Below are 27,180 nucleotides of genomic sequence, written 5' to 3'. Positions count from 1 at the left end.
CCCCCAGCTCCAGCTCCGTGGCCCGCGGGGCCTGCGCCCGGTCCCTCGCCGGCAGCAGGCCGCTCTCTCTGGGAGGCGCCTCTTCGAGCTGCCGCTGCGCGTCCACTCCGGCGAGCCGCCTTCTCTCCGCAGCTCCCGCCGCCTTCCCGGCGCGGGGCCTCTCCATCCGCCTGGCCGCGAGCGGCTCCGGGCGCCGACGCTAAAGGAGGCGGAAAAGAGCTCCTCGCGGCTGGGCCGGCGGCCACGATGTCAGGTGGGGACTCGGCGGCGGCGGCAGCGACCGCCTCCCCGCAGCCGCTCCCGTTCTCCTTGCCGAAGCCCCCTCCCCTCATGCAGCTGACGCCGGGGGACGCCGTCCGCCCCGTCGCTTCCGCCGCGGACCAATCGCCGAAGAGCACCCGACTGGCGGGCCGCCCGGATTGGCCGGCCGGGAAGCCAGTCAGCCTGCTGGCCCCGCTACTCCCGCCCCGCGGGGAGCCCGAGCCGCTCATGCCCTTTGGCCCCACGTCGCGGCAGCCACTCAGAGGGCGGCTTCTTGGCAGGTGCAGCGGGGGGAGCCTGCTGAGCCCCTCGATGCGGCCCGGCGGCGTCGACCGCGGCTCCCTCATGGTGAGTGGGGGGCGGCGGGTGGGCCGGGCCGCGCCCGCACGGCCTCGGCGGGGTTGGCGGCACTCGGCGGTGCCCCGCGCCTTGGCCGCGGCCCTTTGTAGCGGGCCTGGCTTTGTCGGCTGTTCAGGCAGAGCTGCGAGGGCGCTGGGCCCTGGCGGGCGGCCGCCTCCGGGGGCGGCGCTTTGCTGGCGAGCCCCGCGAGTGGGGGGTGGCTGAGGGGAATGCAGGCTGGGACGGGGCCGGTCCCGCCGAGAGAGCCCCTGCCACAGCGACCCGCAGGGAGGGGGGCGGGCAGGTGGCAGAGGGCGCTTGGTTAGCAGGTCCCTCAGAAAGGGAAAGAAAGTGCTGTTACACGCGGAGGAGCGTCTGAGGTGGTTTTGAGGAAACGCTGCTGTTCTACCCTGAGTTACTGGACAGCATCTGCGAGTCACTGAACAGGCACGCTGTCACAGAGTCTCTGGTGAGACTCAGGGATGTGGCAGGGGGTCAGGTGTTACGTTCAGAAGTTTCAAACCTTCCTAGTTGTTTGTGATTTCTTAGCATGAGCCACCTGCTCCTGGCTTCAGAGAGCCTTCTGGTACAAAAAAAAAAAGCCTAGAAAAATTGGTTTTAAACACATCAAGAAGTGTTGTTACTTTTTTTTTTTTCTCTGAAGGACCCTTCTTAACTGATACTTTGCTTAAGAATAGTTTTCATATTAATAAACTAATGCTGTTTTCTGACATATATCTCTGTATATGCATATTTAAGTTACAAGTTCTTAAAAGTAGAATGCTTTCCAGAGTTTATCTTACGGTACTTGTAGAATTGTTGCTTTTGTCTGCAATAGAAAGCTCTTACTGTGTTAAATCATTGTAAGTCGGTTAAAACAAAATGGGAAAAAGTGTTCTTGCCCATTTTTGTACTAACAGTGTGGCTACACCAAGGATGAGAACAGAACAGGATTCAGACTTTTAGGAAGGTACAGAAACAGGGGTGGTAGGCAGTGTAGAAGCTATTTCAGACTTGGGCATCAGGAGTAGAAGATACTCTATCTGATTGACTTCTGCGTGGGTTGCTTGCATTAATCGTAATTGTTTGGAAGAGCATGCAGAAATAGTTGTGTTCCTAAATTTTGTATATTTTTTTGTGACAAACCATAAAATGAAAGATGATGATGGTGTGGTTCTTTATCATTTGGATGTAGGTTTTGAAATTCTAAATGCATTTGTTAATTATGATTGGCTCTGGAGGACCTGGAGCAATGAATGATCTTCCTTTTTTGCAGTATCGATCTGAAATTGCCCAAATAATTTTCATTCAGTGTTGAGCGCTGCGTTGTTATTATTGCTTTTGTGGGGGATGTAGGTTGCTGGTTTCATGCTGATTTTTCTCATTTGTTGCTGTCTTTCAGATGGGCCACCCAGGTATGCCACATTACCCTCCCATGGGAATGCACCCTATGGGTCAGAGACCACCAAATATGCCACCAGTTCCACACGGTATGATGCCTCAGATGATGCCCCCCATGGGAGGACCACCAATGGGGCAGGTAAGGCAGTTTCACAAATGTTTTTTTCTTTTTCTTGATGTCAGGTAATCCCTAAGGTAGGTAAGTCTCATGTGCTAGCTTGCAAATGGTGAGGACAATAATTTGAGGTATTTTGTGCTGCAGTTCCTACCCATGCAGAAACTCTTCTCATTTGTAACAGGTAATTGATACGCCTCATGCGTAACTTTAACTGTAAATAGCTGTGGGTATGAATCCATAATTCGTTTTTCATTAAAGCTTTTTGGTAGTTTTCTTCAGATTTTGATGAAGTAAGGTTGCCTTACTAATACATACTAGAAACATAAAGTAGTGGTTCTTTTGAAAAGCAGAGAGCTTTATGTTTCTTTAATTCTTGGCTAACTTACGTCTACACAGTTTAAAATTATAGGGAGATGCAAGGGAAGAAATAATGATGTTTTGAATTTTTGCAAAATCTCTTCTTGAATCCTAAGGTGTGGTTTCTAATTCTGTGCGTGTACAGTTGTTGCTAGTGTCATGTGATTGAAAAGTAAACTTGGGCATCTAGATTGACAGGTGTGAACCTGGGTCAGCAGGTAGAGTAGCTAGAATCACATCCATGCTTTTTACAAATTTAAAGCTTTTCTTTTCAATAATCAGAGATCCTTTCCTGTGTGGCTTCTGATTAAATTCTGAACTTCTCTTTCTGGATATAATAAATGTTCTAGTGATACTGCTTGTGATGATGGTTTACACAAGTAGCAACTGAGTGTCATCAACTAGGCCAGAGCAGACAGAGGATTAACCCTTGAGAATAGCCCGCAGGTCATGCTGGCAGCTCAGCGTCTTCCTTTGCAGTACCTTGGATAGAGCATGTGTCTTTAGTTTGTAACTGGTATAGAAAGGCTTGGTAGGAATCTCTTCAGCATGGTTTTGCAGCCTATTAGAACTTCTGGTGTAAAAATAATGCAGTTTTAAAAGATGAGGAGGATCTGACCATTAGCATGATAGCTAATAGCATGAGCTCGTGTGTGTGTTCATTAGAAACTCAAGTAGCAATTGTTTTATTCCTCAGCCTAACAGTTCTTTTGTATCTGCTGTTCCACTGTTCTCACTCATATATTGAGTATTTCAATTTATAGTATTCTAGTGAGCAATATGGAGAACTTGGGAATTCTTGGTAGATGTAGAGCAAGAAGCTAGAGATGGCACAGCAGAGAGAGCACTAGAGGGTTGGTTAGCCTACAGCCTTGAGGAGGACAGGACAGTGATATTCCCACAGCAGGACTATTGTGCTGGAAGTATCGGCCCATGCTGGCTTGTTTCCTTCAATGACAAGCTCTTTCTTCCAGCAGATATTGGAGGTTTATTTGTGAGGCTTTGCAGGATGAGGTGTGTTGTAGCTTGTTTTTCTCCTTTCTGAGGGTGAACCCCTGTAGGACAGATGCTTCACATAGATAATAGCAACGGCCTCCTGTCAGCATTGTTCAGAGGAAGCACTTCTGGAAAAAAATTCACTCTCCTTCCCAATTTTTTTTGCTTGCTGACTTCGGGTTAGCATTATGCAGAAACCGAGCAGCATGCAGGATTTCTTCAGGACCTGAGTGAGCCAGGGCTTTTAAAAAGTCTCTCACGCTCAGAGCCCCCTTAGTCACAAGTAGCGGTGGGGCAAGAGTGCTTTCTTCTCCTGCTTCTACAGGATGGCGAGAAATAGGAGGGGCCGCCTTCCAGTCTTTCCTTCCTCCCTCACCCTCCCAAGAAAACCTTGTGGATTTGAGGGTGGAGCGGTAGCCCTACCACATATCCCTCTCTCCGCACGAGATGCAAGATGAGGAGAGTGGTAACGTGATGCTCCCTGAAGATACAGGGGGATGGGGTCTCTTGGCCAGCCTGCCAAGGACAATAAAGGTAAAGGGGTGTAACTGAAAGGTTGAAGGGGGTTGACTTCTCCAGACCTGTTTGAGATGAGTGGCCAAAAGTTTGTGTTCGTAATGACCTAAATTATGTTTTGTTAATTTTGCCACTTTTTTATGGCTTTTAGTTCTTAAAAGCCAGGATCAGCAAAAGTAATGGGAAACAGGCAAGGTATTAAACACTTTTAAGTAGCATTTTTAACATCTTTTTCGTGCATCACTTTAGTGATGCATCGCTTCTGTGTAACTATCCCTTTGAGACTGTAAGCATAAAGATTTGAGCAAAAGCTAGCTTATCTGAGCAGTAGTTCCCTGGGTGTTTTTGGTCTAATCAGACCACCCAGCATTCTCAGATACAAGTCTGGACTCAAACTTTTCATTTCTGCAGCGTGACGTGTCCCCATTACAGAGTTCACACTGTCCGTAGTTTAATATTGTGTGTCTGTATTAAGTTTTTTTCCAGACCTTTAAAAAAAAATGTTCAGAATTGGTTTAGAACTGTGATGTTTAATAGCTTGCTTCACCTTGAAGTTCTTTGCAGAAATTAATTCTTCTAGTGTTCCTGTAAAGTGTTTCTTCCTATTTGCAGAGATAAGAAGAAAGGGAAACAGGTTGAAAGTTGTCAAAAAATGTGAGCAGAACTAATCTTAGACTCTGAGTTTACCTTTCCTGTATTTAGTTTATTCTGTGTGGCCTTGAAATTCTGCAGAAATCTTGCCCAGCCTTATTTTTCCTGCTTTAACTTAGGATTTTGGTCATAGCTTTTAACAGATCACACATTTGCTGTTATTATTTTGTAGTTTACATGGTTGTCTTTATTAACATTTCATATCAGACTTTGGAATACTGTAGACATGTTATTCCTAATGTCGTTTTGTGGGAGGGTAACCACAGGTATCATAATTCAACAAACTCTTACTTTTTGTTGCCAGGTGCTTAAAAGGGTGGGGTTTTTTTAGTTATAAAACTAGTACCAGATAATTGCTTTTTAATAAAAGAATCCTCGTATTTTGTTTATAAAATGTATCTGAAATACTATTTAATTATAGATGCCTGGAATGATGCAGTCAGTAATGCCTGGAATGATGATGTCTCACATGTCTCAAGCTGCTATGCAGCCTACGGTTCCGGTGAGTTGAGCTTAACTTTTCTGTTTTTGAAAGGCCTTTTATGTCAGTTGCTCTCTTCACTTCAGTATGTGTATGCCTTTGTTTTCTTGAATCGGATTATGAAAAAGGTATTGCTAATTGCAATGAAGTTGCAATTCCTAATTGTAAGGAAGTTGTTTCTCCTCAGCCATATCCAGTAACTGAAATAGAGGAGACTGGTAAAGCTCTATTCCACCAGTTCTTGAATTACTGTAAAAAAAAAAAAAGATTTCTGTGAGCCGTAGAGCTAGTGATATTTGATGTCCTGTGGATTTTCATCAGTCTTTAAATTCTTGCCTGTATCCGTGTCTGCTTTTCCTTTCTCTCTCTCTGGATTCTGCTTCCCATAATGCTTCCTGCACCCCTGACCTCCTCTCTTGTCCCTCACCTGCTTGTAGGTTGGCAGGAACCAGTGTGAACTCTGGCTCTTTGGAGGGAGGCCTGATTGTCTGACCACTATATATCTGATTTTTTTAAAAAGCTTCTGAAATTTGGCACGTTCAAGATCTTGAGTAAAGTTTACTGAAATCAGTAAGGGTGTTAAGTTATTTGTGTGGAAATGGAGAGGGAACAGTTAACAGGTATTACAGATGCAGTCTCTCTCCGAAGTTTGAAAGTCTAAATGTATTTCCTATTAACATAGATTTTATTTTTTTTGAGTTTTAAAGTAATTGTAGGAAATCCACTTAAAAACAGTTCTATCCACTTAAATTCAGAAATAAATTGGTTTTTATTTTCTTACCATGCAGATGATACATCCCCAAGTCAGATTCCATCCTTGTAGAACTCAGAAATTTTCTATAGTGCTAAGCTCAAGACCTTTACTTTTGTTGTTATTTTAAAAAAATAATTAGTTAATACTCCCTTTTTTCATCAAGGATTTGCTGAAAGAGACCTTTAATTCATCTACTAAATATGCGGTGTGTAACCAGATGCATTGTGTTAAGCAGTCCATCCGCCCTCTGGAGTAATGAAAGATCACAAAGATACAGTTTCTGCAAAATAAGTAGAGAAGGTACTGTTAGGAAAAGGATGTAATGTCACCTTGACATGTGCTAGATGGCTGCAAAATCGTACCAGAGAAGGGGTGTTAATTATCTTGGGAGTGGAGAAGAACTTCAATTTCGTGCTTGGGCACTATCAGACACTAGAGAATCTTCCTGTTGGTTACAGGTTTGTTTCTCACTGCTGGTCTCTGTTTAATGACATAAGAGCGTATGTCTCAACCTTAGTGTAATTTAAGTTAAAGTCAGTAATTTGTTAGGCAAATTCTTGGGAACCATGCTTCGTTAGTTCTTGTGCTCATGTAGCTACTTCCTAACGCACTAAATATTTTAGAAGCTACCAAGTAGGAAGGAAGGATGTTAGTGATTTTTCCTCCACTTGCCACGCAGAAGTTGTTACTAATTTCTGACAAGTGATGCTCATGGAAAATTTTAAAAGGATTTCAGACCTTCAGATAAAAATCTTTAAAATGCTATGGCCAAAAGAGACTTAAAAGGGGAGGGAGGGTTCAGTGCTGAAATCAGTCTTAATTTTGAATTTTACTCTACATTTTCTACATATTTTGGCAAGAAGGCAGATTTTTCTGTTTTCTAATACTGGTTTAGGAATAAATTTTGATTGAGTAACATTTGTGTTTAGGAGGTGAAGTAGCATGGCAGAGGGATCCAGCTTTTCGTTTTGCCCTTGAACCTCTTGGCAGCAATAGCAGGACCTTGCACCTTAGCACATGTGTGTGAGAAGGCGTTTGTCATGACAGTGTTCTTGTACCTCTCTGCTATCACATGTGTGCCAGCCAGGAAACAGTCTGGAAAGTGTTTTAGAAATAAAAGAATGATTTTACCACTCCTAATTTAAAATAATTTGTAGGTGAGTAAAAAATCATGACCTTCTTTGCAGCCCTGATGATTTGCTTGGTGTAAACTTCATGAGGTTATTAACTTGTAATTTTGGCTGTCTGATGGAAGGTGTCTTCTCTAAGTGTAAAGTGTCATCTAAAGTTCACTGAGGCCAACTGGATGATTTGTACCGATGTCAGGGATCTTTGGTCTTGACTGTTTCATCCAAGTACAGTGATCTTTCAGAGCCACTCCTGTGCAGGTTCACTGTCTGCTTTGTGATCTACAGAAGTGTTCGCTTCCAGAAAGCTGATTAGAACCGATGTAATTCCAAAAATGACTGTTTCAGTCAGATTAGTGCTCTTAAATACACAGCAAATTAGAATGGAATTTGAAAAAGTAAACATAGGCACAAGAAAAGAAAATTGTTTGAAGGATTATGTACTGGAGACACATATGTAACTATGGCCTTGCTTAAGTGACAGTACGCAACTGGCAGCTTGCAGAAGTAGGCGCACACACAGGGTAGCTGAAATACTTAATACACAGAATGCACTTTAAAGACCTAAAGCTTGTTGATGATTCACCTTGTGCAGTCCTGTTGGATAATATCAAACATAATTGATCCAATACGATTTCTTTTTTTAACAAATTTTGCTTTACTTGGAGTTTTTTGTTAATAAAGTTTCGAGAAGAGATCTGAAAGAAAAATCCTAGCAAAAGACAAACCTGCAAGCTATATTTTTGCCTACAGAAAAAGAAAGAAATAGAGAGCACTATTTGAGTTCTGCTGATTTTTTTTTTTTTTTCTTTATTTTGAAAGAATTTCAAAAAGGGTATCTAAGAGCTTTGGTTATTTGCAAGCAGCAGTTTTATGAATGCAACAGTAATACGTTCAAAGGCTTACGCCATGTAGTTATAACAGAAGCCTACTAAGCTACTCCAGCAGAAATTCAGAATCTAACCCACCACCACCATTTGGGAGATAAAGTTGGGTACTGGAAGGATGGCAAGCGACCCACTGGTGTAGTTTATGGTTATATTGTTTATATTGTTTTTCTGAAAAGTTGCTTCATGTTCCTAATCACTTTTTTAAGGACCAGTAGTAAGTGGGCAATGGGAAGTTAGGAGTCCATATTTAAGGCAGTAGAGCATTTTGTTGCTGAAAGCACTTTTTTGGATATGAACTGTATTTATTGATGATTTAACCACAGTTGCATTCAGTTCTGAGATGTCTGTTTATTGTTTCTACAGCCAGGGGTGAACAGTATGGATGCGCAAGTAGGTAAGTATAGATCATTTGTTACCACTTCAAGATATTTCACCAAAATTAGGTGAAGTATTAAAAACCCCACATACTTTTCTGTAAAATGTGATTTAGCATTTCAGTAATTAACCTCTTCATTGATTCCCAGAAATATTTTTTTCTTTTAAACATTGATTAGTTAGAGTTTATATAGAAAAACAAAGCAACCAAACCTTTTTAAAATTTTTTTTTTGTTTATATTTTAGGTGTAACGCCTCCTGGAACTCAGGTATGTCAAAACCAGAATTCTCTAAGATTGTAAGGGCAATGTGGTGGTGTGTGCATACATGTATATCTGTTTCTAGTTTTTCTGGTACACAGGACAGCAATATGAGATGTTTCTTGTGATGGTTTTGGGTCTTTTTGCCCTATGTGAGGGTACAGTTCACATGTTGCTAGGTACCTATGTTACTTTAACGTAACGTAATGTTTTCAGATATTAATCTTTGCAAGTGTGAGGCTAGATGGTTACTTAGGATAGAGTTGAGGTTTTATTTGCACTGTAGAAGAGGTTATTTCTCTTTGTTTTCCCTCTCTGCTCTGTCGCTCCCCCCCCCCCCTTTTTTTTTTCCTTCCATATCAGTGACCAGTTTATAAGCAGATAGCAGATTTAAGTTTGGGTAACTTTTTGCCTGTTACATATTAATTAATATTTTGCTTAGCCAGTTCTAATATGTATAGCAGAACTTGGTAGGTGGTAAGATTAAGTCTTCCTTGCTGTTCCTTAATGCACCTGCACTTAGCAGGAGAAGCCAGGTCAAGGTTCTGGTATTGTTCAGTCCCATGTGATTTATTGGAACCTGTATTAGCATTGTCAGTTTACTGAGTTTTGTTACCAGACACTTCAGCAATAAAAAAAAAAAAAAGTAGCCTATATAGTTACCCATAGTAATTTTGAAAACATCACTGTCATTCTCGAAGAATATAAAGTACTAACCTCAAAAGAATGGTTATCACCACTTTATCAATAATTTTGCTGCTCATTGGTGATTTAGCTTAACACTCTTTCCCCCCATCTCCCACCCCCCTTCATCTTGACATTATTTGAAGTTTGCTTTTGTTAGTATCTTCTTCCACGTTTGTGGAAACATAGCATAATTCAGTACTTAAATAAGAATAAATAGTGGGTAGGTTGCATGGAAGGTGATTTAACATAGCTTAAACTTGTAAAGAGGATGGTGGCATACAGGCTGAACTTGTTTCATTAGGTGATTTTTCAGTATCTTCCACGTTTCCATCAGATGGGAAATCACTGATGGAATGGAACTGGTGCTGTATATATATATATAGTGAAACTTTTCAATCATGAATCGGTGTAACTTTGTATCAAAGTAGGCACGTCATCTGGAAGAGAGTTTTAAATCTGTTTTCACGTGGCACCTTGAATGACTACAAATAACTTTCAGTCACTCAGACTTCTATTTGAAATTTTGTCAGTATTAAATTACTTTTCTAGAAGTTATCCCAGGCATTTAGTTTTAAGATGGAGAAAATAGTTTGGTTAGATAACTAAGAGGCAGAATCTGTAAAAATAGTTATGTGGCCTCCAAGATACCCCATTGTAAGTTTTTGGTTGTTACTTCAAAATTTGGGGACCTTGTATCTAGCTTAATATTGGTGAATATCAATTGTCCTTTGATTTCTGCGAGATGTGCATTCTGTGTAATTGAACAAGGCATTGGACTTGTAAGGAAGTTGTTTCTCCTCAGCCATATCCAGTAACTGAAACAGAGGAGACTGGTAAAGCTGTATTCCACCAGCCCTGATTTCAGAGTTTATATAAACTGTTGATGAAAAGCTAGTAGGAAGGTACTTCTGTGAGTTCACACTAAGCTCCTGAAGTCAGAATCTTGAAGCAAATTTTAGTTTTGAAAACAGGGAGTGCTTCTGGCACTTTCACTTGAAGTTGTTAGGGTCTGATCGTGTTCACTTTTGCTTTCTCCTCTGATAGCAATTGGCTGCCTTGGATTGCTGAATGGGAGGGGGTGCGGGAGACTCTAAAAGTTCTTGTCACAAAGTGTTTTCTTGAAAACAATACTACCCTAAATGTGTTTAGATTTTGGCTTGCTGTCTTGCCTTTGCTGCTGAATTACTTAAGTGTATTTAATATATATGTTCAAATGAAACACGAATATTAACCAGAATGTCTTTTCAGAGCTCTGTTTTGTTTCGCCCTCAGACAACACATCCTGTAGTTTGCGCAGCCCAGCAAACCGCCACAACCAACAGTTCTGTTAATGAAGAGCACTCTAAACAGGTTTCCCTTGCTTTCCACTTGTATTTAGCTTTTTTAGTGGCTTTTGCTAGCATCTCTGTTGGCAGTTATTGTTCATCATTAATGGTATATTTTATTTTTCCTAGAAATCCACGTGGACAGAACACAAATCACCTGATGGAAGAACGTATTACTATAATACTGAAACAAAGCAGTCTACGTGGGAGAAGCCAGATGATCTCAAAACTCCTGCTGAGGTAAAGCTAAATGCAGATGAAGGTTACTGTGCTTTATGAGTTTGTGTGGGTGCAAGAACTTGGTATTGTAACTATCATGGCAGGAGGGATGGCCATGCCAGTAGATTTTTATTTTTTTTTTTTTTTTTACCTAATGGGAGCAAACTCCTCAAATAAGAAAAGCTGCAAAAAATGTTTTTATGTTGCTAGAACTCGAGGCTGCAAAATGGACAAAATGCTCGAGTTTTCCTCAATTTTTAGATACATTTTGTTTATTAAAAAAGATGGCATTCTTTTATATTACAGATAAGTAGTATGTTTGTTTATTGTTAGGGAGTTTTTTCCTTGGCAAGTATATGCCTTGTATTCATTGATCCTTAAGTTATTTGCATAGGGTTTGCGGTTCCCTCCTAGGTATCCTTTTGATTGTAGAACACCATTATAGGTTTAATTTTCTGTTTTCTGTTCATCAGCAATTGTTGTCTAAGTGTCCCTGGAAAGAGTATAAATCTGATTCTGGAAAGCCCTACTATTACAATTCCCAAACAAAGGAATCACGCTGGGCAAAACCCAAAGAGCTGGAGGATCTTGAAGGTAACTAACAAAAATGAGTAGGAAGGGTGGCAGTGAGTTGCGTGCTGTTTGGTATCAAAGCCTAGCAGTCAAACTTCTGTTAGAGATTAAATCTACTGAAACGAGCTGTATGCAGTAGAGTTCATGCAGTCTGAGATTTCTATGGAGCAGTTTTGCCTCCTGTGTCCTCACCACCTCGTCACCATCCTTTTTTCTGTTATACCCCAACTTCTTCCTTATGTGACAGCCGCATCGGCTCCCCCTTGTGTCCCTAAAAAAGGAACGGGATCTGCATGTGACATGCTGTGGCTTGTTAAGGGCTGTGTGCATTGCTCTCTGGGTTAGCTGCCGGTAATACTTCCAGTCTTCCTTTATTTTAGGGCTGTTGTAGAATTTGGCCCTCACTTGGCTACCAATCCTTTGGAAGCTCGTAGGAAGTTAATAATTTGTGAAGGGGTTCAGGCTGGTGGGGAAAGGTGAGAGGCAGAGGGGTGGCTGTTCTAATCCTCATTCACTTGGGAAACCAGAGTAAAAGGGTGCTGGAGTTCTGTCATACTGTATAGCTTATAACTGAGTAAGAACTATTTGTTTCGGTGTCTTGGAAGAATTTTGAAAACAGTAACGTCTTTTATACTCGAAGTAGTACTGCCTGTCTGCTGAAAGCCAGAATTGCGTGTAAGGCTTTTGCTTAGGTGTCAATTTGCTTTTAATTTTCGACAATAATTATTTTGAGGGAAGTGATGTGGCAAAAACGTGTAATTTTTTTACTGCCCTTCTGTATTATAAAGGCAGTGTCCCCTTTTGTACAAACATTGTATGATGCTGTGCAACTAGTTTTCGCTTTTAGCATGCTTTTATTTGGTATTGTAAGGTGATCAAAAAATCTACAAAGTCAGCTGGGGTAAGAAATGAGTGTTTTAAAAAGTACTACAAAGAATAAGCATCAATCATTGTGAGAATAGAAAAGAAAGAAAGATAGATCTGTTTCAGTAAGCCTGACTGTACTTAAAACTAGTCTTTTAAAGCTGAAACAATTATTGTAAACCAAGAAATCATTCTTCATATACCCTAATCTTTCTCTAATGGGATTTCTAAGTTTTGGTTTAGTCTGAATTGATTTCAGTCTTTAAAGGGCACAAGTATTAAAATTATTAATAGTAAAAAAAAATACTTGAAGCTACGCTTCTATTAAATTATGTTAACAGTAACTTTTTACCATGCAAATATAACTATTTTTGAAGCTGTTTTGATTGGTTTTTTTCCCATTTCTCCTCTAGCAATGATTAAAGCTGAAGAAAACAGGTATGTTTTTAATGATATGCTAATGTTTTTTACGTGATGCTGCCTATTTTTTAAGAACAGTCTAGTCCTTGAATCTTAAAACGTTCTTGCAACTAGTCCAAACAGTGGCTTAATACATAAAAACTCAAATAATGTATTCTAGGTTACTTCTCAACTAAAATGATTGATCTACATAAACAGTTTCAATAAAGCATTTACTTTCTCTGAGCTAAAATTTTGTGTTCTTCTTGTAAGTCTTTGTAACTAGACCTGAAACTATGATTTCATACTTTTATTAACTTATTTAAACTATGGGTTTGTCTGAACAATTATGTTGTCCCATGCTTGTATGTGACTGTTTCTGTTTTCTGATACCTTTAGCACAAAGCCTGAAGAATCAACTCCAGCGACATCTACTCCAGCTGCTGCAGCAGAAGCAACAAGCACAGCCAGCACAGCCACAACTGCTGGGGAAACTGCCGCAGCTGTTACTACCACCGCTGCTGCTTCTGCAGCAACAGGAGCCCCTGAAGCAGAAACTGCTGCAGCTTCTTCTGTGGGAGAAAATGAGAGTGCTGGCACGGCAGCAACTGAGGAACAGGGACAAGCAACATCTGCACCTGCTGGGCAGGAGCAGAATGCAGAAGCTGCAGCTAATGCAGCAGACGACTCTTCCAAGCAGGAGGCCTCAGCAGAGTAAGTGAAACTACAAAGCGTGTGGCTTTGCTGCAGTTTTGTATTTCTTCTAGGATCTGGTTTATCTTCAATTGTAGGTGGCCAGGCTTCTTTGAAAGTTAGCTGATTCTTCAGTGAAACGTGAGCATGAATCAATGGCAGCAGAGAAGAACTATGAGTAAGAAAGAATTAAAGAAGTATTAAATCTATTTTTAGAAAAATTAACGCCTTCCCTTGCCAGCCCTCTCCCAAAGCTCTTAAACCCTTCAGAGAGCATCAGTGATGTGAACATTTCATGAGTTTTCAATAGCTGTGAGAGTTTCCCGGGGTAATGTTATATGCTTACCCTGTATGGTTTCCTCTTCCATAGATCTGTGCAATTGGCTGTTGTTAGATGAAAATGCTTGTTCCAGCAAAAATGAGATCCTTTGTTTTTTAATAATGGAGAATTATAGCTTATGATTTTTATCATTCAAACAAAAAGGAAACACGCTATGGGCATTATAGCCAGCAGGAGATAATTAAGGGCAAGAGGCATATTTTTAGGCACACCCCTTTATATTTTTTTTATATATGTGTGTATATATATATATGAAATATTCCTGCTAAATTTCAGCATTATATTTTTATGAATAATTTCTAAATAACTTGAGCAGGTAGCCAATTGCATAAGTGCTAATACTTTTCTGAAATAGTTTGCTGCTTTTTTGATTCGTTTGTGTATGGTGTCTTTAAGGAAAAGTCTTGTACAAATTGCGGTGTTGTACACAATTTGTCTTGTACAAATCACGTGTAGCATATTATTTCTCTTTGAGACTCATTCTATCTGATTATGGTGGTTTATGACTCTTCGGTGGCTCTAACTTAGGAAAAAAATGCTTAAGTAACAAAATTACTGATTTTTATGTATAGTGGTGCTTCAAAGAAAGAGGATGATGATGCCCAACCAGTTAAAAAAACCTATACGTGGAATACAAAGGAAGAAGCAAAGCAAGCATTTAAAGAACTGTTAAAAGAAAAGGTATTTCGGTCAACTATTCTTAATGCTTTATTGAACTACAAAAACTGCATTTGCCAGAAATTGCTAGACTTTTTGTGAAGAATTTTTCACTGTTGTGGAAGAGGACTTCTGTACTAGACAAGAAGTGAGGGAAAAGAACACTACAGTGAAAGCAATACACAGTTTAAACAAATTTTTTTCAGCTCTTTAGGTGAGTTGGGGAGGTGCTGAATTTTTATCAGGGCTCTCAGTTCAGTGTGTTCTTATTTTCTTCCTTTTACATGATCCCTATGCTAATACAAACTTGCAATCTGGTCTTTGTCTAAAATTCAGACTAGAATCGTGAGTGATTTGACGGACAGCTTCATTAGAAGCTTCAGAGACAGACAGTGTAAAGGTCCGTATGGAAAAAGAACAAACTGTTAGATTTCGTATTCAGTGTTTTCATAAGCTAGTCTGATTTAAAGACACTTTTTTTTTTTCCCCCACTGTGAAATAGTAATTCTAAAACTGTATTTAAAGTGTTGTGGAAATTATGGTTGCCAATACTGTTGCCTGACAGTGAGGCACACTTCTAATAAAAGTGTTGCCTGAGTGTCTGAGCTCTCAATTCTTTATCTTTTTTTAAAGATGGAAATGAAGTGGGAGTAAAAAGAGACTGGCTTTGGTTTTCACTCAGAGTATTGTTTGTGTTTTGTATAGAGAGTCAACATATTTGTGTAGTAGATAAACTTCCAGAAGAATTTATTGTAAAAATAGCAATAATCCCAGAATTACCTTGTTTCGTTTTCCATGTTGACTGTTAATAAAATTTTGAAAAAAAAATTGTGACAAAGAATGTTGTCTTAACATTGAAAGTGTAGTGTTGGGTTTTTTTGGTTGTTTGGGGTTTTTTTTTCCCTCCCCCTAAAGGCTATTTTTTAAGGAACTGCTCATTGTTGGATGTTGGTTACAAATCTAATTAATGATGATTTAATGTCTTCACAGCGAGTACCATCCAATGCTTCTTGGGAGCAAGCTATGAAAATGATCATTAATGATCCTAGATACAGGTACTGCTCGATTCTTTCCTCAAATTTCTACACAAATACTATTTTAGGTGTTTACTGACATAACTTAGGATTGTTTTAATAGCTGTTCGTGCATTTGTGAACATGTACCACTGTCAGGGAACTTTGTTCCTTTCCTGCATAAAGAAATGGAAGTCCTAGGCTTAATTTTTCATTTGGAAATGATGTGGCAGTTTTTGCTTGTATTTTATGCTATTTATGTTCTTTCCTTGGGAATAAAAGCATGCATTTACAGTGATAGAGCTGAAAACTTTCTAGGTTACTTTCTGAAATGAGTGGCTGCTATAAACATTTGCAGAAAAGTGGTTGATATCTATGATAAAAATAGTATTGTAATGTGAAACACACAAATGCAACCTGAAGGCCTGATAGTAGCTTATGTTTTACTACTAACCACTTTTATTAGTAAGTGCTTGTTTTTATTGCTTTTTCAAAAATGATCTTCCATTAATCCTGAGGGAGAGGCAGGGTGGTGACTGGCCTTTTAGATTAATTTTGTCTCAAAAATCTGGATTGTTCAAATCTGTTACTTTTGGTGCTTTGGTTTTGTTTTTCTAATCTAATTCCACCCTTTTGTATAATGGACATTGTTGTTTTCTTTCTCTTTGATATGAAGTGCTTTGGCAAAATTAAGTGAAAAAAAGCAAGCATTTAATGCTTACAAAGTTCAAACAGAAAAAGAAGAGAAAGAAGAAGCAAGATCAAAATACAAAGAGGCTAAAGAGTCCTTCCAGCGTTTTCTCGAAAACCATGAAAAGATGACATCTACAACAAGATACAAGTAAGACCAATATTAAATGAAGTTCCAGCCTTTACTAGCTTGCCAAGTTAATAATCAAATCTTGCTGCTTTGCTCTTGGTGAATGCTAACCGTTGTATCTGCTCAGCCTGGGAAAGTGCATAACTGAGATTTTTATAGGAACACGTATAAATATAGTCTCATTTTCACAGAATGTATTTAAGATCCAGGCATAAAACAACTCAAATGAGTGGTGTGCTGATGATAATGGGTTAAGCTTCTGATAAGTAGAAACGAAAGATAACACTAAGAGGGGTTTTATATTACATCTCCTATTGAGAGCAAAGTAGTTCTAATAGCTTGTTCATGGAAGCTCATGCTCGAAGGGCCGTACATCTAATAAGCTTGTTGTTGGAAATTTTGTAGATCTGATTTCCCATAGTGTTTGTTAGAACAGTGACCTGAACATGTGCTAGCCTTCAGATAAAAACACTAATGCAACATACTGCAGGTAAACTTGTACCTCTGTCGAGAGAAGTGTATAGTGGGATCAGCTTTAATTTTTAACTATTTTTTATTTGTAGGAGATAGACAGCTGTCATGGAAAAAGTCACAAGAGAGAAAATTGGGGAGTTGTTGTACAAAAGCATTACTACTTGTAACGGTTCATTAATATCATTGTAAGCCAATTGGGCAGTTTAAATCAGTGTTCGTCAATAAATTACTGTATGCTTTTTCTTTTGTGTGCAGAAAAGCTGAACAAATGTTTGGGGAGATGGAAGTCTGGAATGCGATATCTGAGCGTGATCGTCTTGAAATTTATGAAGATGTCTTGTTTTTTCTGTCTAAAAAAGAGAAGGTAACTTTCTTTCAGATGTCTGTTTTCACTTGTTACCTGTAAATTAGTTTATACTTCTTAGTAAAGAAGTCTTTGCAAGCAGGGCAATTCTGAATGTTGTTCAAGGACAGTCAGAATGCTAACAGCAGGAGAGGAAAGCCATGGAGAAGTGAGCATGTCGCTGCATGAATGTGAACTGTATACTGCTTCCAGGTTACAGGTCAGTTTGCCCTCTCTCTGAAGGGAGAGAGAGAAAAAAGACCAGAAGAGAGGCAAGATTTATCAACTATGAGACACTACAGAGGGGGAGCTCCAGTTTGGCAAGATGTAATGGGGCAAGGGGACAGGGAAAAAAGCATTGTTGGAACTCTTCAAAACTGTGACTGATCTTGTAGATGTGAATTTGGAGACAGTTTTTCCTTATTTCTCATACAGTACGTAAGGGGAATTCAGGAGAGTTAGCAGGCAGAAGGTGATGCATCCTTACCTATACAAACTATTGGAAGTTCTGTTCCTGCACAGTACACAACTGAAGTTGTGGAACTTACTGCAGGGTAACATTTTGAAGATCAAAATTTCCCAAAAAACTGCCTGTCTGAAACTGGGCAAGCATGCTAGGAGTTAGATAGCTCTTGTTATCTTTCCCTAGTTCATTGCAGTCTGCTGGTGGACAAGATGAACCCCTGATTTGACTCTGTGGCAGATAAAATAGAAGTTTCTTTGAAAAGTCTTCGGTTTTATTGAGATGTTGCTGCTAATTTTGCAATGTGTTTATTTTTCAGTATGATCTTAATAAGTTACATGATGGCTTTTATACTGAACTGCCTCCAAATAAAGACTGAAACTATCATGTGCTTGATGCTGTGTAGCGAGACTGTTTCTGAAATTGATTTTAAGTGAGACTAGCGTTAAAGTCCACACTTGCTGCAAAAGCAGAACAACCAGAAAGAGGCCAGCCATCCAAACAGCACCGCTTATGGAGTTGCTTACGAATAGCACACCTGGTTTAGATCTGCTTTTCAACAGCACAGTGGGCTGTGGTGCCTTGTTACAGCACTGACTGTCTACTGAGTGTACTGGCAGTTCCCTACCAGTACCTCTAAAAGATGAGCACCGTTGCGTGAGCTTTTGCCATCTATCAGGAACAATCAGAGATAATAGTACTGAATGGTTTATCTGTGGATGTGAGAAATAGTGTGCAAAAATTATATGTAGATTCAAATTGTATTACGTTGCTTTACGTGTAGATAAAAGGTTAATTTTGTGTAAATTAAACGTTTATTTTGGAGAACAGACTTTGGAGGGGAGGGGCATGTATCTTTGTCTATACAACCTCAAATCTGACCAAAAAAACCCAACAAACCCCAATGTGTTTTCTGCTCAGGAACAAGCCAAACAGTTACGAAAGAGGAATTGGGAAGCTTTGAAGAACATACTAGATAACATGGCTAACGTCACCTACTGTACTACTTGGTCGGAGGCTCAGCAGTATCTGATGGACAATCCTACATTTGCAGAAGATGAAGAACTTCAGAGTATGTAAAAAGTCTGTGCGTTTCTTTTGGAAGAGGGAATTGATTTGTCTTTAGCAGTGAGGACTCTTGCCTGGGTATGGCTTGCTCTTTCCCAGTCCAGAGCCGCTGTGACAGCTGCTGAGCAGCCTTTGTGAAGGACCCTGACTTGTTTGGTTCCTAGGAAACAGATGTCAGCTTCAAAAATCAGGAGCTGACTAATCTTAATGATAAAGCAAAGGATACCTTTTTTGTGGTGATTGAATTGCCTTAGTATTTGTTAGCCTTTGAAGTTTGAAGGAGTATTTGACAACGTAATCTGTGTTGCACATAGTTACGTTACCTTCTGCTACATTGAGTGAGGTCCTGCTGTGTTTGCTTTCCTAGGAAAGTCATTTGTTTTACTCTTTTAGAGTAAGAAGGCAGGTTTTCCATTATGAGCACATTTTTCTTAACATTGATCCTGTATTTTAAGAGCAGTGTATGCATTTACACAGCTGCTAAAGCATTGACAAAGATGCCCTGTGTTCTTAGCTCTGTCCTGTACTTTCAGGATGCCTGTGGTAATGCGGAGAGGTGCACAAGTGCTCATCCACAGTACTTTTCTTAGAAAGGTCTCTGTGCTCTGTGTTGGCAATAATTTATCCAGGTTGGGGCAACCATTACCTCATAGTAAGAAACTTTGTACAGTTTGTGGGAAGAAATACCTTATTTTTCTTCTAACCACTCTGTTGTAACCTTTGCTAGACATGGATAAAGAAGATGCTCTGATCTGTTTTGAGGAACATATCAGGGCATTGGAAAAAGAAGAGGAAGAAGAAAAACAGAAAAGCTTGCTTAGAGAAAGAAGGAGGCAGCGTAAAAACAGAGAATCTTTCCAGGTTTGTGGACTTTCTTTTTCAGTCCTAGACATGTCATGTGATTAGATATTCTGTGGGGGTTTGTTTATTTCTTAGGGTAGGCTAACAGGTGTGTATAATGCATCAGTTGTCAGCACTGCAGCATTTTGTCTGCTGTATTAATACATCTGTTTGCCGGAAAGCTGCAGGAGTAGAGGAAGGTAAGAGGAAAAAAGATTTGAATGGAAAGGAAATGCAGCTGGAACATTGCAAATGCTGGAGGAAGGCAGGAAGAAATGATGTTGTAAACGATTACTTTTCAATCACATTTGATAACTGGAATTCCATTTTTGTTAAAGAGTATCCATTCTAGCTGTTAACCAAGTAAAAGTGTGATGAGTGATTACAAATCTTCCTTTCATTTGTGTTTTGTAGCTATTTTTAGATGAACTGCATGAGCATGGACAACTACATTCGATGTCCTCTTGGATGGAGTTGTACCCAACCATAAGCTCTGACATCAGATTCACTAATATGCTTGGTCAGCCTGGTAAGAATACTGTCTTTTCCAACCCTGTAGGAAGTCAGGTAAAGGTCTTGGATTTGGGGCAGAATAGAGTAGGGTTATTTGTATATTTTCTAAATGTCTAAAAAAATGCAGCTCTTGTATTAGAGCTAGCTTTTGACTTATCTAGTTTTTTCATCAGGATCAACAGCACTTGACCTTTTCAAGTTCTATGTTGAAGACTTGAAAGCACGTTATCATGATGAGAAGAAGATAATAAAGGATATCTTAAAGGTGAGAGGGGGGAAAATGTCCTATTACGTGGTTTCTTTTTTTAATGCCAAATATATCATTCAAGTGAATTTGCTACTGGGAGATGGGATTTCACATTGCATTGATGTCATGTGCATTAGCACTGAAGTGAGGGTTCCTGACTTACCTGATGCCAAAGAAGCAATTTTCTTACAGGATAAAGGATTTGTGGTTGAAGTGAATACTTCTTTTGAAGATTTTGTTACGGTCATCAGTTCAACTAAAAGAGCTACTACTTTAGATGCAGGAAATATCAAGCTGGCTTTCAACAGTGTAAGTATTAATATATAGGAATGTTCAGAAACTTGTAATACGAAATTTCTTATAAGAACAAGAATCGGCACCTATTTTCTGTGTATGCTATGACTACTTTCATAGTATTTGAGAGATGCCGTGCTTTGAGTTGCTTATCCTGATACCAGTTCGCAAAATAAAGGTTGCAGAGGTTTATCTTTATTCAAATCATGAAATATTTCAACTTGAGAAATTCTGTGGTAGGGAATTAAATAATGTTGTCTTTTATAACTTTTCTCACCAGGGATTTTTGTGTGTGTGTGTTTCTGTAGTCCTGGCTTGCATGGTGTATTAACTATTTTAGATTCTGTTTGAGAAACAGCAGTTGCATGCTTTAAAAATAAGTAATGGGTTAATTTTCCTGTATACCCGAGTGACTAATGGGGAGCGCTAAAGATAAACTGTCATTGGGCTTTCCAGAAATTGCATTAAACTGAATTATTAGTCTTCCATTTTGATATCTTTCAAATGAATCTTACGGCTTTTGATACAGCTGCTAGAGAAGGCAGAAGCTCGTGAAAGAGAGAGGGAGAAAGAAGAAGCTCGCAAAATGAAGCGGAAAGAGTCTGCCTTCAAGAGCATGTTGAAGCAAGCTACTCCTCCCATTGAACTGGACGCTGTCTGGGAAGATGTATGTATCGTCAGTCAATTATGAAAGTCTTTCCAAATGTATTTAACCGGCTGAGCATGCTAATGTTTGTATAAGTAAACCTTGATTCTCTAAGTTGTTAATGTTTCTATATAACTTAGACCCATGAAATTTGTCCTATCATTTCTTCAGTAAAATTTGAAATTTGATGTGAATAACTTCATTTGATACCTCTGTTTGAATAGTTTAAAACAAAAACAACCACCACCACCACCACCCAAAAAAACCCCACCCCAAAACACAGGAAGCCCCCTAACAATTGATATGGAGATAAAAGACTTTGCTTAGTTAAGAGTCTGTAACTTTGTTCAGGTTAAGATAACCTTTTAAAAGCTTTCCTCTCAAAGTATACTTTGTATAAAAATGCGTGCATTTACAAGCTTGCATGTCTTTAATGGCATATGCAGGGAAAAACAGTCTGACTCTGCCTGCTTCCATCTGTTACAGTTTTACTGAAGACTCTTCTGGTTGTGAAGCTGGCATAAAAAAAAAGTTCAGCCTTGTAACAGTACGCTGGCAAAATCATGATTTTTTTTATTATTATTATTTCTGTATGGCATGTATTTCATTGCTGCTTTTCTTACAGATCAGAGATAGATTTGTGAAGGAGCCAGCATTTGAAGACATCACTCTGGAGTCTGAAAGGAAAAGAATATTTAAAGATTTCATGCATGTACTAGAGGTAATTATTACTTTTCTTTTTTCCCTCTGATTAGAGTTCATCATTGATTTGCTCTTAAATTGTGTGGAAAGGGGGGCACAGAACTGTACTGATCTTTGTTACAGTGGGCATTGTACATTACCTAAAAGTAATGGGTATTAGAACCTTATCTTGAAAGTAAGGAATTGAAGAAACATTACAGTTACTTGATATTATCTGATACATAGTTGTTCTGTTAATCTGCTTCCCCTCAAGAATTTTCAGAAGTTCACATCAGAAATTCTGGCTTTATTTTAGGACACATTGTTTATTGCCATGGTATCATACAAAGTGTGATGAAACTAGAAATAGAACTTCTGCAGTATTTCATTCACTACAGATCTGGAACTTGCATACTAAAGCTCTGCGATGTACTTTCTTTTTACTATAGCCAATATTTTTGCTGGTGTGCAAAAGGGATGATGTAGTTCATTTTCACTCAATTTTTGGATGGGCTGCAGTAAGGGTTAAGCTGCAGAAATTTTGACAAGTCATTCTTGTTGAATAAGGTGCTGGTTTTTCCTAGATAACGTGAGATTTGATTTTGCAGCACATGCTGCTTAGTTTTTTGTTTCATCTGCTGGAGTTTGTAAGAGGTCTTAAAATGGCTTGTCAGAACTTCCCATTTGGCAGAGCAAGGCATGCAGTGTATTCTGGGCCATCTTGAGCAGGGGCTTTAAATCGGAAGCTTTGAAACAGGGATCCAGGTAACAAGCAGTGTGCATCCATACCTAAAGTTGTGTTTCCTTGCTCCTAGATGCTTGTTATTACAACTTCAACAGGGCAATACTGATCGCTGTTTATAGGTTTTGACACAATAAAGGCCTGATTATGTTTTTTTAACCACTGCTAGCCATAGATGCCTTTTGTGGATGGTGAGAAACACCATTACAGTTTCTTCTGTATCCTAACATTTGCCTTCCCTTGTTACTCTAGCACGAGTGTCAGCATCACCATTCAAAGAACAAGAAACATTCTAAAAAGTCTAAAAAACATCACAGGAAGCGATCACGTTCTCGTTCGGTAAGGTGTTTCGTGATGTCTTAAGATCTACCTCCGTAACTGTTTGTAACGTTGTTGTCTTGCTAATCCTGTTGGGTTTTTATGTCAAGGGCTCGGAGTCTGAGGATGACGATAGCCATTCAAAGAAGAAGAGGCAGCGTTCAGAATCTAGATCAGTTTCTGAACGTTCTTCCAGTGCTGAATCTGGTATGAGGTTTTTCTTGGTTTTCTTGGTTTTAAGTGAGCATTACCTTTTTATTGCCAGGTCTTTATAATTCTGTTGATGAATTTTTGTTGCTTCCTATGTCTGCAGAGAGAAGTTACAAGAAGTCAAAAAAACACAAGAAAAAGAGCAAGAAGAGAAGACATAAGTCTGTAAGTGCAGTTAACTTTTGAGTTGGTTAATGGACAACTTGACACTTTATGGTTCCAGCAATCCTTTTTAGGTATCTGTAATCATCCGGCTGTAATAGGGAGCGTATGTGAGATCAGACTGGAGGAGAGTATTGGCAGCATGATAACTTCTGTCATAAATACTGTAAAATTAAACTCTTTGCTAAATCTAGGGGGGTTAACTGCAACCACACACACAGATGTGAAGGCCTTTACGTAGCAGCACCTGGCATTTGCAGTTTACCATGGCAAGTCTTGGTGTTCCCTTCTACTATGGAGAGCTGGGAAGAGTCCCATCTGTCTTTTCCCTTTGCTTTATGCTGACCATCATTCCTTTCATCTGCTTGAGTGTCAGGCTTGCATTCGAAGCTCTGATATCAAATGTACTGGAGCATCAAAAGGATCTAAAGAGCAAAAAGAACGTTCTAGATCAGTTGAGGCCAAAGAGTATTTTCTGTCCTAGGTAAAGAAAGGAGCTTGGGTCTCTGAGCCCATGCTGGCTGCAAAACTCTACAAAACTGATGTATTCTTTTGTTTCTGTAATTTTTGAGCAGTTAGCTGTGCCCTTCAGTGGCCGTAAGGAGAGTGGCTATTGTTAGGCGTTAAGTAAGATACTAGTGCTAAAGGGTTTCAACACACAGGGGTCACGTAAGCTTAGCAACACTGGGCTGAAACATGGTGTGAAAACAGCTAATCCCTCGCAGCGTGGTTAATATCCAGTAAAAGCCCAACCAGCTTTAAAGCAATCAAGAATGGCCGAGCAGCCATTTAACAGAAAAACGTTTACCAGATTTCACCCTGTCCAGAGATGTTATTGAATGAGTGACATGTGTACACGGGAGAGGTTTATTGTCTGGCATCCATCGTGCTCCATCTTTGCATGCACTGAAAACAGTGAAAGTTCTTCTGTATTGAACAAACCTCTCTCCTTTTCAGATCACTTTAGTAATTATTTTGCATTACTTCTGCAGCGGTTACTAGGTTGTGCTTGATTAGTAACCACTTTAAGCAGTTTTTCTGATACGGTCTATATTGAAATGAAGTCAGGCTTTTGAGGTGTGGTTATTCTGTAAACTAATATATTTAATATTTCCCACTTCCTTTATGCAGGATTCACCAGAATCAGATATTGAACGAGAGAAAGACAAAAAAGAAAGAGAGAGGGAAAGCGAAAAGGATAGAGCTAGACAAAGATCTGAATCAAAACATAAATCTCCTACTAAAAAACGACCTGGAAAAGATTCTGTAAGCTTTCTTGTTTCCTTTTTATATGATGCTTTGGGCTTTGTGTCAGTGGGATGCTATAGTATGGTATGCAAGCTTTATAGGTGTACTTTAAGTAAGTTGCTAAGCTTTATTTATGTTCCAGTTCCATTTATATATGAAAAGGACCAAATGTTCAAGCAGAGCTTAATCATACAGATCATATGCTATGCCCTCATTCACTGTGTGAAATTGCTATTTGATTCAATGCTACTTATCACTGGGAGTTGACATAAAGTGTGAATGAGGCATGTTATTTTATAGACAGAAGCTTGGTCCGTACTGTGACAAAGTAGTATTTATGAATGAACTGGCGTTCTTTTTTTCCATCCGGTTGACCAGATCGCTCTCAAAGGAGATGAGCCGCACAGCTGGTTAAATGCTTGAGTGACTGGGTGGCACCTGCAGTCTAAAATCTGAGTAGTTGCAGTGCTGGGATGGCACTAGGCTGACACTGGCAGAAAACCTTAGCGGAACAAAGTTCTGCAATTCTCGTGGAATTTTCAAGCTGGGACATCATGTGGGGGCATGCTTATGATTGCAGTCCTGCTCTCTGCTGCGCTGCTTCTGTGCTGCGCTGCTTCTGTGTGTCACTTGTCTTGGAAGGGGTTGAGGACAGTATTTTCAAAGACTCGAGAAAGTATTTGAATGAAAAACAGAAACTTCTTTTGGTTCAGCATCTTTGGGGTCTCTTTGGGGGGAATTATTTACCTCGCTCTGGTTATGTAGATTGTGGAGGTGTCCTGGATAATGCCCCATACGTTCTGCCTTCTGAGAGAAGACTGGAGGGCAGATGTCTGCTTTTTATAGTACCTTCTTAAAATAAGCTGCTTTGGCCTCCAGATGCCTTTGAAAAACCCAATTACGTGGCCTAATGTGGGCATCGTCTGTTGAGAACGTGAACTCAGGTGTGATTAAGCAGACACAGCACAGCGTACAGGCGGACGCAGCTTAGCTTGCCATTTCCCCTTTGCCTTCCCTGCTTCTTGCTCCTGCTGCCACCGCCACTCTCGGGACTCCCGAGCTCCTTCTGTGCCGCCCGCTCCCCGGCCTTCCGCAGGTATCCTGCCGAGCGAGGGCTGTGAGGGTCCCAGTGGGGCGCGGGCCGTACAGGCCCCCGGGAGCCAGCGCAGCCTGGGAAGCGCATGGTGCGTACCACTAACCCCCCTTCTCTCTGCAGGGGAACTGGGACACTTCTGGCAGTGAGCTGAGCGAAGGGGAGTTGGAAAAACAGAGGAGGACTCTTTTGGAACAACTGGATGAAGATCAATGAGAACATTATTTATACCAAATATGTTTACATTGTGGCATAATAAAAGAAACCAATGTCTAATTCAGGATGTGGGTTCTGATATCCTGAGTTCCATTGTTGAAGTAACAGTGGGGTTTAATTTTACCACCTAAATACATTCAAGTACTATTATTATGGGCCTGGCATCAAATCTAGAACAGTGAATAAAACTCTGAGCGTGAAGCTGAGTGCCTGTCCTGGCCGGCTAGGCAGGACGGGGGCTCCGCTCACCGCGCAGGGAGCCCTCCGAGGGGAATGCCGCGAGGGAAGGCGTCTGGTGCTCGCTGGGTCTCGTCTGCAGGCCCAGGGAAGTGTTGGCACCTTTCTAGCAAAGCATCCCTGAACTACGGTCCTTCCTAGAAAGGTAGTAACGCTGCTTTTCCTGGCCAGTGCGGGCAGATAAATTTCATTTTTTTAGAACGAGATTCTTGATATAGTTTCTTGTGGTTTAATTTGTTTCATGGATTTGTTACTATTTTTTTTTGGAAAGGGGAAGGCAATGGAAGGGGAGGAATGAATCTGTTTCTCGATCTTTACTGCAAAAAAATACCAGATATTGGAACTGCATCACTGGCCAAACCAATGCTGAGCTTTTGTACGAAGACTTGACTTCCTGGCTGAGATTTGTGTCCATGTACTGTCTCAGAATGATTTTTTTTTTTTTTTTTTTAAATGGTAAATTTTCAAAGTCCTGGAAATGCAGTTGATGGGAAGGTGACGGGCCAGCAGAGGGTGTGCATCTCACAGCTGCTGCTCCTGTTCCCCTAAAACCCGATGGAACAGCGCTCGGTGTTACTCCAGCGTTTATCTTCACATTAAGAAAACTTAAAAAACAAAATGAAATTGTAAATGAGCTTCAATGTTGTTGCCTTAAGAACCTGCTGAAGAATGTACCACCGTGTTTCAACAGTAGCCGCACCTAGAAGATCCCTTGCGAAGGGAGAAGGAAGAAGGTTAAGCCCAGTCTCCTCTTTTTGGTTGTCTCTGGTCAGTTTGCTTTTAGGAAGGTTGTGCCAGCCCAGCTCTGCAAGCGGCTGTGGTACATATTTGGAAACTTCTCTGATTAGAATATTTTTGTACATTTTTTTTTAATCTATTATTAAACCTTGTCTTCTAGTGTGTACTAGTATTTATTTCTAGCTTTAAACTTCTAGCGTGTACTACTATTTATTTCTAGTTTCAAATACTCTGTAAAACTTTGATGAATCATTACTGTTTCCTCATTGTTAAATCTGAGCAACATATGTGCTCAGAAGAACTATTTGAAGACTAGTTAAGAGTTCAGCTTCCTTTTTGGTGGGTTTTGTTGGGTGTTTTTTTTCTTCCTAATACATGACAGCTGTTACGAGTGCACAAATACCCAAAAGGTCCAATTTTCTTGCTAAGGGTGGTTACATGATTCAGACTTTTTAAGAATGCTCTTTTGAGATGGAAGTTAGTTTGAAATACAAAAACCCATAGCCTGTTCTACTGAGATGGCCTTTGCAG

General features: G+C 40.0%; 1 protein-coding gene across 5 annotated transcripts; it reads left to right on the top strand.

Moving 5' to 3' along the window:
- On the top strand, positions 1 to 26,811 carry PRPF40A (pre-mRNA processing factor 40 homolog A). 5 transcript variants are annotated; one of them, XM_055717480.1, is made up of 26 exons: positions 1 to 609; positions 2,003 to 2,140; positions 5,061 to 5,141; positions 8,255 to 8,285; positions 8,513 to 8,535; positions 10,486 to 10,563; positions 10,668 to 10,778; positions 11,231 to 11,351; positions 12,608 to 12,632; positions 12,993 to 13,307; positions 14,199 to 14,307; positions 15,274 to 15,338; positions 15,973 to 16,137; positions 16,846 to 16,954; positions 18,318 to 18,468; positions 19,192 to 19,325; positions 19,719 to 19,833; positions 19,979 to 20,082; positions 20,257 to 20,373; positions 20,888 to 21,025; positions 21,630 to 21,725; positions 22,680 to 22,766; positions 22,856 to 22,952; positions 23,059 to 23,120; positions 24,249 to 24,383; positions 25,582 to 26,811. In XM_055717480.1, exons 1-26 carry the CDS (start codon positions 247 to 249, stop codon positions 25,672 to 25,674), a joined length of 3,063 nt encoding a protein of 1,020 aa, XP_055573455.1. In that variant the 5' UTR covers positions 1 to 246; the 3' UTR covers positions 25,675 to 26,811. The 5 variants fall into 5 exon arrangements, with proteins under 5 accessions (XP_055573455.1, XP_055573453.1, XP_055573457.1 ...); XM_055717478.1 differs by having other exon boundaries at positions 10,462 to 10,563; XM_055717481.1 differs by having other exon boundaries at positions 2 to 609; positions 19,991 to 20,082.
- The last annotated feature ends 369 nt before the right edge of the window (positions 26,812 to 27,180 follow it).

Source organism: Falco cherrug, chromosome 8 (assembly GCF_023634085.1).
Source record: "Falco cherrug isolate bFalChe1 chromosome 8, bFalChe1.pri, whole genome shotgun sequence".
Lineage (NCBI taxonomy): Eukaryota > Metazoa > Chordata > Aves > Falconiformes > Falconidae > Falco > Falco cherrug.
The sequence above is the reverse complement of the archived record's forward strand: the minus strand, read 5'-3'. Positions and strand labels throughout refer to the sequence as shown.